Raw genomic sequence first — 17,491 nt, 5'->3', positions numbered from 1 at the left:
AATCATAATTATGTCCCCTATTTTGTAGGCGCTATAACTTTTGCGCAAACCAGTTACTATACGCTTATTGTGATTTGTTTAACCAAAAATAGGTATGAAGAATACATATCGGCCTAAACTGAGAAAAAAAAATGTTATTTTTTTTTTTAAATGGGATATTTATTATAGCAAAAAGTAAAAAAGTGTTTGTTTTTTTCAAAATTGTCGCTTTTTTTTGTTTATAGCACAAAAAATAAAAACTGCAGAGGTGATTAAATACCACCAAAAGAAAGCTCTATTTGTGGGGAAAAAAGGACGTCAATTTTGTTTGGGAGCCACGTCGCACGACCGCGCAATTGTCAGTTAAAGCGACGCAGTCGAAATTTTGCCTGGGCAGGAAGGGGGTATACGTGCCCAGTAAGCAAGTGGTTGCTGCACAACATTTAGACAAGCCTGTGAAATACTGAGAGAATATAGTCTGGTCAGATGAGACCAAAACTGACCTCTTTGATGCCATAATACACACCATGCTTGGAGGTCAAATGGCACAGCACAGTACTTCAAGGCTCCACCAAATTTCAAGTTCTTTAATTTGATGGCAAAGCAACATGTTCTATGGGCATCCCATATTCCCTTTCCCCCAACCAAGTTATATCCCCCAATAAACAAAAACAAAACAACGCAAATGACTGTTCATTGTCTCTGAGGTGATAGATGAAGGTCTGGCAGCAGGGTGATATGGTGGATGTTAGGTACAAGTAGCAACCATTACTTCAATTACATAGTCATTATCATGTCAGCCAGGCCACTAGCATTTTCATAAGGACAGGCCAACTACAGAAGCCAATATATTTCTGTAATGACAGATTTCTGTTACATAGAAAACTATGTAGAGCTTACTAATATAAGCTGTAGAGTTCAAGCAATTTTCCCTGCAAGAAGACGGCTCAGTCAAGCATGGTAATAATAATCTTTGTAATAATCCCTTTAATTACAGCCTCCGTGCAATGTGTCAGAATTACTTGACGAGTGGGGGAGAGGAATCAGTTCGGGAAGACAAGCTATGCAATAATATATAGTGAGAACTCCTACATTGCCATTTTTATCCTATTAAATTCACCCAGCTGAGATCTGGGAGAAAAACAAGGTGCGCCAAAAACTACGCGCAGCAGAAGATGCAACGAATGGTATATTTAATTAAAATCAGCCAAATGGCTAATTACACTAATATAAAGATAAATAGGCATATAACAGCATAATACTGTGGTCACTCAGCGGGTCCCTGGTGGATGGTGGTGTGTTAATGGGGTTGTAAAGGTTCATTTTTTAAGGTTTTTTCACCTTAATGCACCCTATGCATTAAAGGGGTTGTAAAGGTTAGTTTTATTTATTTTCTAAATAGGTTCCTTTGAGCTAGTGCATTCTTGGTTCACGTACCTTTTCCTTTCATTTCCCTACTAAATGTATTCTTTGTCTGAATTTCTCACTTCCTGTTTCTCCTCAGTAAACCTCAGTAAACTTGCCACCATCACCCGAGAGGTGGTTAGTCTGCCAGAACAGCTTACTGAGGAGGAACAGGAAGTGAGAAATTCAGACAAAGAAAACAAAGAAAAAAAACATTTAGAAGGGAAATCGAAGGAAAAGGTAAGTGAACCAACAATGCATTAGCTTAAAGCGGATCTCCCACGCAAATTATTATTTTTTTTTAACCAGTTAGCAACCGCCCTATAGACAAAATACGTCTACAAGGCGGTTGCTTAACCGTAGGAGGGCGTCAATGTACGTCCTCCTAGAATCGCGCTCCCGCGCACACGGGAGTCTCCATGACCGCCGGGTCCTCCGGACCCGGCTGATCACGGATCACGGTAAATCGCCGCTGATAGCGGCGGTTTACCACGTTATCGCTCCGTCCAATGACGGAGCGATCACTAGTAAACAAACCGGCGTCATGTGATGACGCCGGTTCCTCCCTCTCCTCTCTGTACCGAACGGTACAGTGTGAGAGAGGAGAGGGGAGAGAGCGGAAGCAGCAGCAGCTGCTGCTGCTGCTGCGGGCTGGATCTGTGACACATGCAGTCACAGATCCAGCCATCGATCCCTCCCTGTGCAATACTCTGCAGTACCAGCCATACTCTGCAATGCCCCCACACTCTGCAATGCCCCCACACTCTGCAATGCCCCCACACTCTGCAATACCCCAAAATACTCTGCAATGCCCCCACACTCTGCAATGCCCCCACACTCTGCAATGCCCCAAAATACTCTGCAATGCCCCCACACTCTGCAATGCCCCCACACTGTGCAATACCCTAAAATACTCTGCAATACCCCAAAATACTCTGCAATGCCCGCAATACCCTGCAATACCCCACAATACTCCGCAATACCCCACAATACTCCGCAATACCCCACAATACTCCGCAATACCCTGCAATGTCGTCTATGGGGATTTTTAAGTAGCGAAGTTTGGCGCCATTCCACGAGCGTGTGCAATTTTGAAGGGTGACATGTTGGGTATCTATTTACTCGGCGTAACTTCATCTTTCACATTTATGCAAAAGAATGAAGAAAAAATACTAAATTTGCCAAATTTTATAACAGAAACAAAGAAAAATTATTTTTTTTTACAGAATTTTCAGTCTTTTTTCTTTTATAGCGCAAAAAATAAAAAACCCAACGGTGATTAAATACCACCAAAAGAAAGCTCTATTTGTGTGAAAAAAAAGGACGAAAATTTCATTTGGGTACAGTGTTGTATGACTGAGTAATTGTCATTCAAATTGTGAGAGCACCGAAAGCTGAAAATTGGTCTGGTTATTAAGGGGGTTTACGTGCCTAGTGGTCAAGTGGTTAAAGGCTACTTAAATAGTTAAAGGGTCACTAAAGGAAAAAAATTTTTTAGCTGAAATGACTGTTTACAGGACATAGAGACATAATAGTTAACTGATTCCTTTTAAAAATGATTAAAAATAGATAAAAAAACAATCATATAATGTGCCTGCAGTGTAGTTTCATTTTTGCTGTTGTTTGCTGGTTCTCTGATGTACAGAGAGCCACTAGAGGGCAGTCAGCCAATAGAGAGCAGTGATACTTTGTCTAAAACCCCTCAGCACCAATCCAGTTTCGTTTTACACACAGCTCCTTGATTAGTGACCACCGTGAGAAATCTCCCAGTACTGTGGTTATCAGGAAACAGGCAACCAGGAAGTGTCCAGAACAGAGAGGATTTACAGCAACATGAAAGCAAAAACGAACAATGAGGACATGAAACCAGGACTGCAGTAAGGTAAAGGAAGCTATTTAGCTAAAAAAAAAAATTCCTTTAGTGACCCTTTAATAGCGCTGCTTCTCTGGACTCACGTTTCTGGTGTCCTACAACCGCTCCTCTGGCATTCTGCCTGCAATGTAGACTTTTATTCCCCTGTTCGTCCCGTTGCCATTTTAGCTGTGGACATTAGAAGCCCACAAGCAGGCACTTCCTCGTTGCGGTGACGATCGATCTCGCACATGCGCACTGGCAACGGGGAGCCGCGGCGTCAGCGTCTTCCTGGTCCCGAAATCGCGCAATGTTTGCTGAACACAAGGGAGCTATGAGACAAAGCTCCCAGAGCACACTGCTCTGGGACGGGAAATGATGCAATGCCCGAGAAAAACCCGTAGTGTGCAGACCGGAAGGAGGACGAATATATATGGAACTGTAAATATTTGAGAAACAAAAATTTCCGTTTGTGCAATGTTTAATAGCAGCAGTAATCTTATGATTATGTTGAAATTCGGGTGGAGCTCTGCTTTAAAGGAACCTATTTAGAAAATAAAAAATGAACCTTTACAACCCCTTTAAGGTGAAAAAACATCTTAGGATTTGCAGCCCACCAGCCCTCTAGTTTTACTTACCTGAGCCCTGGAAGTCCTGCGTCGCAAACATGCTCTTCCTCTCCCCTGTATTCTCGGCTCTTCATTGGATAGATTGATAGCAGTGCAGCCATTCACTCATGCTTCTGTCAATCAAATCCAATAACGCGGCCGCCGGGGGGCGGGGCTGAGTTCTGTAGTTGGCGGCTATGAAAGCCGAATACAGGACAAGTCAACACCCTTGGGAGAGCACTTCCCAGAGGGGGTTATCAACCGGGAGGAGCCGAGACAGCTGCCGTGGGACCTCAGAAAACGCAGTTCGGGGCCACTCTGTGCAAAACGAGCTGCACAGTGGCGGTAAGTATAACATGCTTGTTATTTAAAAAACATTTAATTAAAAATTAAACCTTTACAACTCCTTTAACACAAGAGGAGAGGAACATTGGAAGTAACGTCAGAACATGGAGATAACGTTTCAAAGCATCCGCTTCTTCATCAGATCTAAATTGATCATTTAAAACATTATCTCCATGTTCTGATGTCACTTCCGATGTGACTTTGATTGTGTTCCATGCTGGTTCCGTGATGACAAGTCTGACCGGTTGTTCCTCTCCTCTCGTGTTAACATCTACACACCACCATCCACGGGGTCCCGCTGAGTATTATACGGTTATAGGTCTATTGATCTTTATATTAAGGTAATAATTTGGCTGATTTTAATTAATTATATACCATTCGTTGCATCTTCTGCTGCACTTGGCGCACCTTGTTTTTCTCCTATTGTTCTTCCAGAGACTGCTTCAAGGGAGCTGCCACTAATGCTGCATATGTATACTTCCTGGACTTTATAGACATTTAGTTGTGTTATCAGTGTGTTTCGGTACCCTCTCGTGCACCATTCTGTTTTTGTCTTGTTTTATTTAGCTGAGATCTGCATAACACCTGAAATTACTCTAGCTGTTTAGTATAAAGAATGCATTTGTAATTCCACTATAGCATAAGTTTCAATAGCACATAAAAGAGCTGCTAGTTTTAAAGAAACCTGATTCAATGCCACAAAAAAGAACTTGATTTTATTTGATACCAATTTGATTTACTGTACTTCACATCCAATCGGATGCCATGCTCACTTAGGGCTTCCCCTGGGTAGTTTGTGCCCTAGATAAGCTCTATTGGTAAAAAGGAAGATAATAAACTCCTTCTTCTGTACAAATTTAAGTTTTTCTCAAACCAAAACTATTTTGAATAGTTTTTTTTTTGCTAGAGTAGGGAAAAGTCTGAATCTGACAGGTTTTGTTTTTGCTCTCAGTGGGGAGATTTACCATCTCTATGTACAGCGATGACTACTGCGATCGGACTTGAAAGTTATGGAAATCTAAAAATGTAAGTTTATGCTAGAAAAGGAATTAAAAACTTGTGCTGGTATGCATTATGAAAGACTTACTTTGAAATGAAGCCCTCCAGTGGTACACTGTCACCACTGACAGGGGCTTCCATCTCCACCCAGTCTTTCTTCTGGCTTTGCGGGCTTTAGCTGCTTAAATGGCCAAGCCATGATGATGTCACTCTTGCGTGCGGGAGTCTCCGCTGTTGCACAGGGCTCTGAAAGGATGGCATGAGTATTCCGTTCCTTCAAAGCGTATGCGCCAGTGACATCGCCGGCTGCCAACAAGTGAATATCTACCAAATGGTGCACATTATTTTGTCTACATGTAAGCTTTATTATAAGCTTACCTGTAGGTAAAAATTACAAAGCGGAGATTACTGCCGCTTTAACCATTCCATGCTCTATCCAAAGAAATAACAAAAAATAGTTGTGGCTTTGGGTATTGTTTAAGATCATCATGGCATACCAGTGAAGCCCCAGCTTTCATATCTTCATTTTTTACCCTTGTCCATATGGCATCAATAAAAATTTCTGCCAACACTGTGCAAATGTCCTGCATCACCAGCTTGTGACTTTTGCACAGTGTTGGCGGAAGAACAGATAAAAGACACCCGCAACTATAGGGAATGGATTTGGAGCGGATTTGCACAAAGCAGCCTGGATCCACCTCTTCTCAGGTCCCTCTTCTGCTCTCCTGGCCCCTCCCTCCTGTCGAGTGCCCCTACAGCAAGCAGCTTGCTATGCGGCACCCGAGCTGAGTCACAGCTCCCTCTGTCCATTCAGACACAGAACGGGAAAAAATGTCACTCTCTAGATGTGCAAAGCTGGTAGAGACATCCCCGAAAAGACTTGCAGCTGTAATTACAGCAAAAGGTGGTTCTACAAAGTATTGACTCAGGAGGGCTGAATACAAATGCATGCCACACTTTTCACATATTTATTTGTAAAAAAAATAATTGAAAATCATTTCTAATTTTCCTTACACTTCACAATTATGTGGCACTTTGTGTTGGTCTATCACATAAAATCCCAATATAATACATTTACATTTTTGGTTGTAACATGACAAAATGTATATACCGAATTTCTAACAGGCTTTTGGCCCAGGCATAGCCCAGAGAAAAGCTGAGAACCCAGTCATAGCCAGCTACAGCAGTGCAAGATACAGCAACAAAAAGAAGACTGCAAACAAAAAAATAAAATTACCAGTAACACAGCTTACATTTGTAAATCTATCTAACCAGAACTACCAGTCTTGGAAATTCAAGATTAAAATGCCGCTAATAAGAGAAGGTATGTGGAAAGGTAAAAATTAAGTCAAGCCAGAACACCCTTCAAACGAGTAGATAGAGAAAGATCAGAAAGCTCGAGCACAGTCTCTGTTAGCATAGAAGATCATTCCTACATGTAAGTGTGAAGCTGCTAAAGAAAAGTGGGAAGGATTGCAAAAGGTGCATGAAAGAGCTAATCTCAGCAATAAACTGTATTTGATTAGAAAGCTATAACAAACCAAGTTAATGAAAGGCCAAGATATGCACAATTACATAAGACACACCTTGGAAATGGTTGAACGCCTGGGAGGTATAGGAAAATAAATAAAAGATTTTCATGCTGCAGCACTATTACTCAGTGGTTTACCAGAAAGTTATGATGCTTGTCACAGCACTTGATGCATATCCAGATGAAGAACTGGCATTGGAATATGTTAAGGGCAAGCTTGTGAATGAATATAAGTGTAAAACAAAAAGCATTAATAGTGGCGGAGCTTCTGTCGCATGGGAGTCTGCTTTAAAGAAGAAAAATAGGAATAAAAACAGTAACATGCAACAAGAAACACATGAATGTTTTCTGTGCAAGGAACAAAGCAGATTGCAGAATCTGGAAAGCTAGAATGCAAAAACAAACTAAGCTACAAAAGACGAAAAGTGAAAAGAGAGAAAATGATTTTGCTTCAGATAATGAATATGTTTTTCAATCCAAAAAATCGCACCTCATCTTTGAAGGCATGGTGTGTTAATTCAGGAGCTAAGAATCACATGATAAATTATAGAAATGTATTTATTTACATTGACCAGACTAAAGAAGAAAAAATCACCACAGCTAATGGGCAAATAATGGAATCGGAAAACAATAGGAGTCAGTTTTCTTTGCTGTCCTATTTCCCAGAGTGTCACCAGAAATATACCTGTGTATATAAGGTCCTCTATGTAGAAGCTCACAAAACAAGGCAATGTAGTGACCTTTTAAGATGACAGTTGTGCCATCACAAAAGGGGATATCTTACTTGCAAAGGCTAAAATTACAAATGAATGGTATCAGCTGAACTGCAATGAGGTGATTATTACTGCCAAAGAGGAAAAACATTTAAACTGCATTCACACATGGCACAGACAACTTGGGCAAATAAGTCCTGACATAATAAAGAAATTAACTGAGAATAACTATGCAAGTGGAATAAACATTGGTCCATATGATCAAACAATTAAAGGCACCAGCTGTATAAAAGGAAAAATTACAAGAAAAGCCTTTCCAAAGCAGAGTAGCAAACCTCTGGACTTTAGATCTTTGCAGTCCAATGGAAAAAATTACCCAAGGAAAAAGATGTATTTTCTTACATTTATAGATGATTTCTCCAGGTACACTACACTTTATCTCTTAGGCCGGGTACTAACGAGCAAACATGTACGATGAAAGCGGTCCGTCGGACCGTTTTCACCGTACATGCCTGCCAGAGGGCTTCTGTACGATGGTTGTACTAACCATCGTACAGAAGTCCGCGCGTAAACACTACGCGGGGCGTGTCCGCGTCGTCGTCGCGACGATGACGCGGCGATGACGCGGCGACGTGGGCGGGCCTGCCATTTAAAGGCTTCCACGCATGCGTCGAAGTCATTCGACGCATGCGAGGGACGGCGGGTGCTCGGACATGTACGGTAGGTCTGTACTGACGACCGTACATGTCTGAGCGGGCAGGATTCCAGCGGACGGTTTTAAAACACGTCCAGGAATATTTGTCTGCTGGGAAAAGGCACGGCGGGCAAATGTTTGCTGGAATTCGGCCCGCTCGCACCTACACACGACCGAACATGTATGCTGAAACTGGCCCGCGGACCAGTTTCAGCATACATGTTTGGTCGTGTGTACACAACAAAAGTGAAGTACCGGAGAAATTGAACAGCAAAATGCCGAGTGTATTGCACACAGATAATGAAACTGAATATACAGTTGATAACACACAGTCGGTTCTCAGGAAGTATGGCATAAGATTTCAAACTGCTGTACCATACAACCCAGAACAAAATGGGGTTGCAAAAAGAATGAACCATATTCTATGTGAGAGTGGAAGTACCATGCTTTTTGATGCAGATATGCCAACCACATACTGGGGGGAGGCAAATATGACTGCATGCTATTTTCAAAATCGACTACCAGGAAAATCAACTGAGAAAACTGCATATGAACTGTGGAATTAAAAAGCTCCAAACTTTAGTCTAAAAAATTTTGGAAGCAAAGCCCAGGTGCACAAAAGAAAAACATACAAAATGGATGCTTGCGAAAAGGAAGGTGTATTTGTGGGATGAATCTCAAAAGGGATACAGAATTCTACATCAAGACACAAACAAGGTATCCATCAGTAGAAGTGTAATTGTCTATGAAACGTTAGTGTGTTCAAAATTTCACGAACTAACATAAACACTTCAAACTGAGGGAAATTTCAGATGAAGGTAAGCAACAAAGTGACAGAAATAGAGATTAACGAAGACAATCCAAATATTGTAAAAGAAGATACCAGGCCACAAGAGGCTTCAATCAGGAAATCCACCAGAAACAATTAGGCTTAATTTCCACTGGCGTTTTTACAGCCACTGTTGTTAGCCTTTTTTACAGCTTAAAAACGCCTGTCCATGTTTATTTTGTAAAAAAAAAAAATTTTTGTGAGCTGCAGCTTTAAAAATGCCGTGGTCGCGTTTTTGAGCGTTTTCGCACGTCTGGCGTTTTTACAGCTCTACTCTGGAGCTTCAGAACGCCCTGGTCCTGCGTTTTTTTTACAGCTCAAAAACGCCTATGCCATTTGCAGCTCAAAAACGCCTATGTGGGCATGATGCCATAGAATAACATGGACAGGCGTTTTTAAGCTGTAAAAAATGCTCAGAAAAGTGGCTGTAAAAACGCCAGTGGAAATGAAGCCTTAAAGCATTCCAAGTCTATCCTATGTTGCTCTCGTAGCATTAAAACCAGAGCTATATTCATGGGATGAGATGCAAAGACTTCCAACCCATAAGAAACAAAAGAGGATCAGAGCTTTTGACAAAACCACTTACAAGATTTATAGAACCGAGATCCAAAATGGGACTAATATAAGGAGTAGTTATTGAGTCTAGGTGTTGAAATACATTCTTCATGTATTTTGTGTAGCAACTACATCAACTAGTAGATGACAGTGTTTACAAGTTTGTAGCTGCTCTATGGTTAATCTCTATGGGCCGGATTCACATACATCGGCGCATATTTCTGCCGGTGTAGCGCATCTCATATGCGCTACGCCGACGTAACACAGAGAGGCAAGCACAGTATTCACAAAGCACTTGCGCCGGCGTAACGTAATTTCGTAGGCGTAAGCCGGCCTAATTCAAAGTAGGTGGAAGTGGGCGTGATCCATTTAAATTAAGCATGACCCCATGCAAACGATGGGCTGAACGAACGGCGCATTCGCCGTCCCGTAGATGTATCCCAACGACGTAAAATACGATGGCTGTTCCCTGGGCCATACCTTAACATGACTTACACCTGCTTTATGAGGCTAAACTTTACGCCGAACGTACGACTTACGTAAACCACGTATATTAATGCGCCGGGCGCAAGTACGTTCGTGAATCGGCGTATCTCACTCATTCGCATATTTGCCAGCGTAAATATGCGCCCAAGATACGCCGGCGTAGGAAAGTTACGTCGGTCGGAGGAAGCCTATTTTCAGGCGTATCTAGGTCTATGGGCACGGCGCATAGATACGACGGCGCACATTTACACTTACCCGGCGTATCTCGAGATACGTCGGCGTAAGTGCTACGTGAATCCGGGCTTATGTCTTTTCTCTGTAAAAACAGTTCCTGTTTGCAGAAGCAGCAGATAAAACACTTGTGGGCTGTGCAGTGTCTGTTGTGTAGGGCTATATACATCAGGTTTACATGTGAGTTGTCTGTTGTGCACCAGTATTAGTGCACTTGTATATGTGAGTGCATTTTAATATGTAACTTTTAATAAATTTGTGATTTATATGGAAAGTCTGTATGTTTTGCTTCTGAGTGACTATCAATGCAATGGTGGCAGTCATATATATAGTGTGGATGGATCGAAAGGAGAGGGATCTGAGAATTGGCTACATCTGGTGACATCCCTTAAAGGAACAAGCACGTATGACCTATTACACATAGGTTGAAGTGGGAGGTGAACTGCTATTGGTAGCAGTGTTTTGCACATGGTGTGTTCATTTCACAAAGGTATAAGCTTTTAAGTGTCTGAGAAGCATTTCAAAGAGGAATATACATGGACGTTTTATAATTTTTATATTGACACTGCACGTGGACTTTTCTTTATATCACATTTTGTAATTGAATATTTTGATTATTATTCACATAATATACTATGGATGAGTAGTGGAGTCGTTTTAAACTCTGGCAGCAGCGCAATTTATATTGTCACATTGTTTTTTAGCATGATAAAATATACAGGTGTGCGCAAGGGTATCACTATTTAATCAATTGCAATATGTTTCCATTTCATACGGTATGTATTATGTAGTGCATTTTTTTTTTATAATTCTCACTATGCTCACTAAAATAAAAACAAATGGATCCAAATGAATTCAGATTATTCGTTATGCAAAATCTCTGTTAACATCAAGCCAGTGAGAAAAAAAAAATCTGTACTGAGAGATTGCAGATGTTGTCATTGCTGACCTCTCCTGAATAAAATTATAGTTGCCTGGTTGTCTTACTGATCTGGTGCCTTCACTTTTCTATGAGGACCTGGCCTGGAAAAGGTTTGTAGATCAGGAGTTCTGGTTGCACTCTGACTCCAATCTACATGTTTGGTTCAGGTCAGTGACTTAGAAAGTACTGAAACCATAGACAGCCAGGCAACTGTTGGTGCAGGTGTCCATTAAGACTCCTTTCATATTTACTTAAAGTGGAGGTTCACCCTCAAAAAAATTCTGACATCACATGGAGTCGAGCCATCCTACCGACAGAATGCAAGTGTTTTTTTTTTCTCAGCACATACCTCGTTATCACGATTTTCACCCCCCGGCAATCCCGCGGGACTGGGCATTCCCAAGCACTGCCTGTGATTGACAGGCTTCCGAATGGCGCATACTGCGCGTCACAGGTTGCAGACAGAACCCGAACGTCGGTGCGCAGGCGCCGTATAGAGCCGCACCGACGTTCACGCAGTGCTTGGGAACGCCCAGTCCCGCGGTATTGCCGGGGGTGAAAATCGTGATAACGAGGTATGTGCTGAGAAAATAAAATCCTGTCGGATTCTGTCGGTAGGATGGCTCGACTCCATGTGATGTCAGAAATTTTTTGGAGGGTGAACCTCCACTTTAACTGTCTGTAAAAGGAGTGCAGTAATTTGGTGACACATGATACATATGATAGCTGCACCAAGGGAAGCTTGGTTAGCTACAGAATCATATGACTTGTCTATAGCTTTTATATTGGAACAGGAGAAGACAAATAAAGAAAAAATAATACAGGGAGAGACATTTTTTGTTGGCATTAGAAATTTCAGAATTGATAAATCACCTATTATGTGGTCATTTGTGGTTCGCACAAGGTTCAGAACAATAGAGTAAAATATGCTTTTCATGCCTCTATGCTTGTTTGAACTGAACTAATCATTTAAAAAAAACGATTTTTGGTGTACAGGGGATGGTGTTTTTGATGTTTTTTGTTTTTGGAGAACTTGGGTAGGGATGATGGTTGTGGTGGGATACTGTAAGATAAGAACTATGTACACTAAGGATTAAATCTTCCTTTTTGCTTTAAGTAGAAGCAGAATAAGTAGAGAAAAGTCTCTTCTCTTTTAGTGGACAATATCTGGACAGAGCTCTTCAGAACACCAGCCAGTGTCCCCTTTAACAGACCCACAGCTGACTATACTAGGAACCAGAGGGCTAGCTAGAGCACAAGGTCCCCAAGATCCAGTAAAGTCTGTACTCACAAGGCTCAAGGACAGATGGAAGCCTCCTTCCAATCTTCCAAGCAGTGCCCTCCAGTGATACCAGACAGATCTATGGCAGATAGCTCCCCTCAGTCAGCTTCTTCTAAGCAGTCTCTGCTTTCCTCCCTCAGGTCACCCACCTGAGGCCTCCACATTGCAGCCTGTGCCTGAGAGGGCAGCATGCTCCCCTCAGGCTGAACTCTTCCACTCTGGGACAAGACTTTAGGAGAGAGGAGCCGCACGGCAAAAGCCGCCGTGATGCAGAAGGAAAGAAGAGGACACAGGAGCCGCTGTCTGCCACTCGTAGGAGCCTGCAACCTGCCTGCTGCCCTTAGGAGCCTGCAACCCGCCTGCTGCTCACCGCTCGTAGGATCCTGCAACCGGCCCGCCCCCTGCCTGAAACCTTGCTGTGGTAAGTGCTGGGGGGTGCCGCCAACCGACCAACCGGGGGGGTGGTTGTTTGCTGCCCCCCCCAAAAAAACACCAGCTGTCACTGCTCCTCTCCCAGCCTATTCTGGATTGGCTGCAAAGGCTATGAATGTGGTTTTCAGTAGCACATAGTGCTCATTGCCCTGAAGAGATTATCCATACCAAATCACCTTTCCAGATAGCTTACTCAGTCACAACTCACATGAAAGAAGATCTGGCAATGTTTATTCGTCGTATGATCCGTAGAATGTGCAGTTACAACAGGTACAAGAATGATTCTTCCATGCAGGTTTAGAAGATGCAACAGGTCACACTGAATGTACAGCATAAAATTACTGATACAGAGAAGAGGGGGAGGAGAAAACTCAGCAGCATGCAAACTACGGAGTGGCACAAGAGATAAACTTAAGATGAACATTAAAGAAACAGTACATTATAATAAAACAGTATCATGTAACATGACACAGCCGTCTTCAAATGTTCATGTTTTTATTTTTTATATTATATTTCTTTATTATAAGTTTTCATCATTACAGACCTGATTCTTATTGGTAAATATAGTACTTATCTCATTATACAACTAATACATAAATTCCTTATTACTAAAACCTCACATATGGTCAATCCAAAGCAAGTTCTAAAATTGTCTTTCTTTTTCTTGCATTATAACAAGAATTTAGACTTGAATAATAACAACATATACACAAACATACAAAAACTAAAAAAAAAAAAGTTGATAAATCAAGCGACTAATCCAAACCTTGCCTAATGTAATGAGCTGTATGTCTATATCTATAAGAAAAGTTACCTTTTCCAGTAGCTTATTTCATTACTTTCTTTTCTGCCCACTGGTATGGCCCTCCATTCCCATTTTCCTTCTGATACTGTACTTGCTATACCATGCTACAATTGACCACCCTTCAAAGGAACAACAAGAGCCAGTGAAGATGGGGCTAACCGTGGGACTGATATACATGGTTTCCACAGCTTATTTAAGTTATTCGGTATGCCCCTATTACAATAGATTTGTTGTTCCTTCATAAAGTTTAATTGAAGGTGCCATTCCTCAAATAAGGGTACACTCAGAGATCCATTTTAGGGCAATTAGCTTTCGTGCTATAAACAGTTATCTACTGATATCAAGATCTCAATGTTAACATCTGCATAGCTTCACACCTACTATACATAAACTTCTCAAGTCTCCTGGAAACAGAGGAAGCTATAGACCAGACTGGTAGCAGCTGAACACACTGAGCAGGCCTGACTAGTAAATTACAGCTTCACTGGGTACAGGGAGCAGAATATGCTTTTGCTTGCCAAATTATTTCAGCCACACTGCCTACAGTATGGCAGGTAAAAAAAACTCAATCTAACAGCTAATAACTATCCTAGAACCTACTTAGGAGGGTGCTACACAGATGTGGATTTCTAATGATCTCATGACTTGTGTTATCACTTGTGATAATACATTTTAACAAAGAATGCATTTATGAACATGGCACATATGAACATGGCACATGGTTAGAGGGGGCAGCACCAAACCTAACGTTTGATGATAATGTTTTCCTTATTCTGTACACCTCTGTTTTTTTCCACTGGACACATGAGTAAGGCTTGTGTCTTTTTTTTTTTTTTTTTGATGAAACACTGGACTTTTTATGTCCTTCTCATAATAACATTGCCATTAAGGCTTTTTTTTTTACCAGCGACATGACAATTCTACATTTGTGGCTCAAATCAATAAGAGAAGTGGAGGTAGCAAGGGGTAGTGAGAGGAGTAAGATGACTCTTTGCAGTTCAGGAGAGATTAAACCATTCTTTTATTTCTCTGGTTTGGTGCACAGTTAGTTCTTTATACTGTGTCCTGAATAACGTATTCGAGTGGTAATTTGTACTAAAATAATCATATAACACAAGGCTTACTCAAGCAGAAGCAGTAAAGCACACATGATTACAGTAATCTGACCAAGCTTGTATAGGCTACAGTTATATTCTAACTGCCCTGGTATCTTACTGGAGTATAAACCATGCATACCAAACAACCAACAGACCAATGTAAGCAGCATTCACAGAGACTTATAACATTTAATATTAATGAAACAAGGTGCCTCAAAACTAAACATACTTATTTTTTCAATTTTTTTTGTGATACAAATAAAAATTGTGTCTATAAAAAACATATTACTTCATAATACTGTAGTTAGAAAATGAAAACATATGAAGAAAGGGTTAAAAGTCCCATTTTGTTGAGAAAAAAACATTCCCCTCTGAGTGATCTACAGTGCCTTGAAAAAGTATTCATACCCCTTGATATTTTCCACATTTTGTCAGTTTACAACCAAACACATAAATGTATTTTATTAGGATTTTATTTGATAGACCAACACAAAGGGGCACATAATTGTGAAGTGGAAGGAAAATTATAAATGTTTTTCAACATTTTTTACAAATTAATATGTAAAAAGCGTGGCGTGCATTTGTATTCAGCCCCCCTGAGTCAATACTTTTTATAACAAACATGTCATACTAACCTCCACTGTGCAGCTTGTTTTGCACCAAGTGGCCCTGTTCGTCCTCTTTTGGGGTCCCTCGGCGGCTCTGATGGCTCCTCCCTGCATTAGCTAACCCCCCTTGGAGAAGAGCTCTCCCAAGGGGGTTACCTTGCATAGGATGCATTAAGGTGAAAAAACACAAACCATTACAACTCCTTTAAACAATAAAACCAATTTGATTCATTATCACGAATAGCTATACACTACAGAAATAACGAATTATCCGAAAACGAATTAATATAACATAACATAACACATAAAACAGAACAAAATTATGTATTTTACGAAATAAAAACAAAACTACCGGTAATCAAAATTTTCTGTAATGCACATGTCTAAAAGAGACCAGTTGAGACAATCTAGAGCCATCCCAGCTACACCGGCCACAGAGATTACTGTGCCCACTATATTCTACCCCTCAGAAGTATGGTAACCTCATCCATAGTGCATGCAGCACTAGGGCTTTTCAACAATCTTATTGCATTGTACATTCCAGAGTTATATGACAGACCACGCCATATATAAAACAGCCACAGATCCACCATTAACACCTGCATACCTATATCAGGGCATCCCCAGAACTCAATATGTGCCCACAACCTACAGTTAAATTAGGTGACACAAGTTGATTTTTAGAGTATTTTTTAGGTTATACAGTTTAATGTTAGCAAATACTAGCAACATACAACCTTAAACCCACCACAGCAAGTATATTCCATTAAATTGTCTCTTGCGTTCTAAAAATTGTTGTGTACAGTCATATTCAGACTTTGCTATAGTACAATATATACAGTATATTGCCTTTACAACAATTCTGTAAGCACTAGATACAAGGCACGTTAGCTTATTTCTGGGTATCCCCAGCGCACACATACAATCAGCATACGTTTTTACTACACACAATATTTTATACACTATATAGTAGGCAATACATGTAACTTCTGCTAAAGTTACAAGTTCATTATAGTCACAATACTTACATATTGGTGTTCGCAGTTGAGGTCAGCCAGTCTGCTGCTAAGCCAACCATGTCCAGGCCAGTTGAGAGCTGGTTAAAATATCTTGGATGTCCTAGAAACATAAAATAATAGATTCATAGATTATTCATAACATATCATACAGTATATTGTTGTAATGTGTTGAATTCAATGGGATTTACAAAAGCAGATGTTATTATTTTCAGCAATGTATGGAAAATAAATATGGCCTTAAATCTGACTTCTAGACAAAGAGCTTTGCAGTCATTTCTGGAGGTAGCATAGAAAATTGTGGACATCCCACAGACAACACTACACTTGTAATATAGTGGTTGATTTACTAAAGACAAATCGACTGTTCACTTTGCAAGGAAAAGTAAGGTTAGCAAATGTGGTTAAAGTGGAACTTCACTCAAAAAAGAAAAAACATAGAAAAAACCGAGACTATCCCATCTTCCACTATGGCTTGGCTTTCAAATTCCACGGATGTAACTACCGTGGTAAGCATTACCTTTGGCAAAATTCCCAACCAAATTCCCCTTTCTCTTACCTCATCCTCCCCCTCCCATCCCATCCTAGCCCCTTCCCCCCCCCTGTTTTCATTCCCCCCCCCATTCCCCTTGGTTGTCCCTTCTTCCCCTTTTTCAATTTCCCCCCCCCCATTATTCATCCTCCCCTTCTTTTTCTCTTCCTTTTTCTCCTTTTTTCCTTCATCCTATCCTTTACCACTCAGTCCTTACCCAATCCTGCCTGTTCCTTACCTATCAACAATCCGCCACCTCCCTCCCTCCTTCCCTACCAAAACAACCAACTTGGTTTATATATTTATATATTCATTATACTGTTATGCCCATATTCAGATTTCCACTACCAATACCCCCAAGCCCGCCGTGGGGGGAACCATCCTTCGGGCACCCTGGTTCTGTGCCTTATCAATTCACTCATGTGGTAAGTTTTTATTCCCTTGTACATTACATATTGTACTGCTGAAATGTATTATATATGTTTATTCTACTATATAATTCACAGATTGGTTTCCTGATGAAGCGGTGAACCTCCGCGAAACTAGTCGACCTTGACCAACTGTTGATATA

The 17,491-nt window shown here is 40.9% G+C and overlaps 1 protein-coding gene across 1 annotated transcript in view; it reads right to left on the bottom strand.

Annotated features, from left to right (window-relative positions):
- GAD2 (glutamate decarboxylase 2) overlaps nt 1-17,491 on the bottom strand; it is a 153,986-nt gene that overhangs the window by 63,833 nt on the left and 72,662 nt on the right. Inside the window, exon 5 of the mRNA XM_040352543.1 lies at nt 16,401-16,491. Coding sequence (XP_040208477.1) covers nt 16,401-16,491 — 91 coding nt within the window. The remainder of the gene's footprint in view (nt 1-16,400; nt 16,492-17,491) is intronic.

Source organism: Rana temporaria, chromosome 5, assembly GCF_905171775.1.
Source record: "Rana temporaria chromosome 5, aRanTem1.1, whole genome shotgun sequence".
Taxonomy (NCBI): domain Eukaryota; kingdom Metazoa; phylum Chordata; class Amphibia; order Anura; family Ranidae; genus Rana; species Rana temporaria.
Note: the sequence above shows the minus strand (reverse complement) of the source record. Positions and strands in the feature narration are given on the sequence as shown.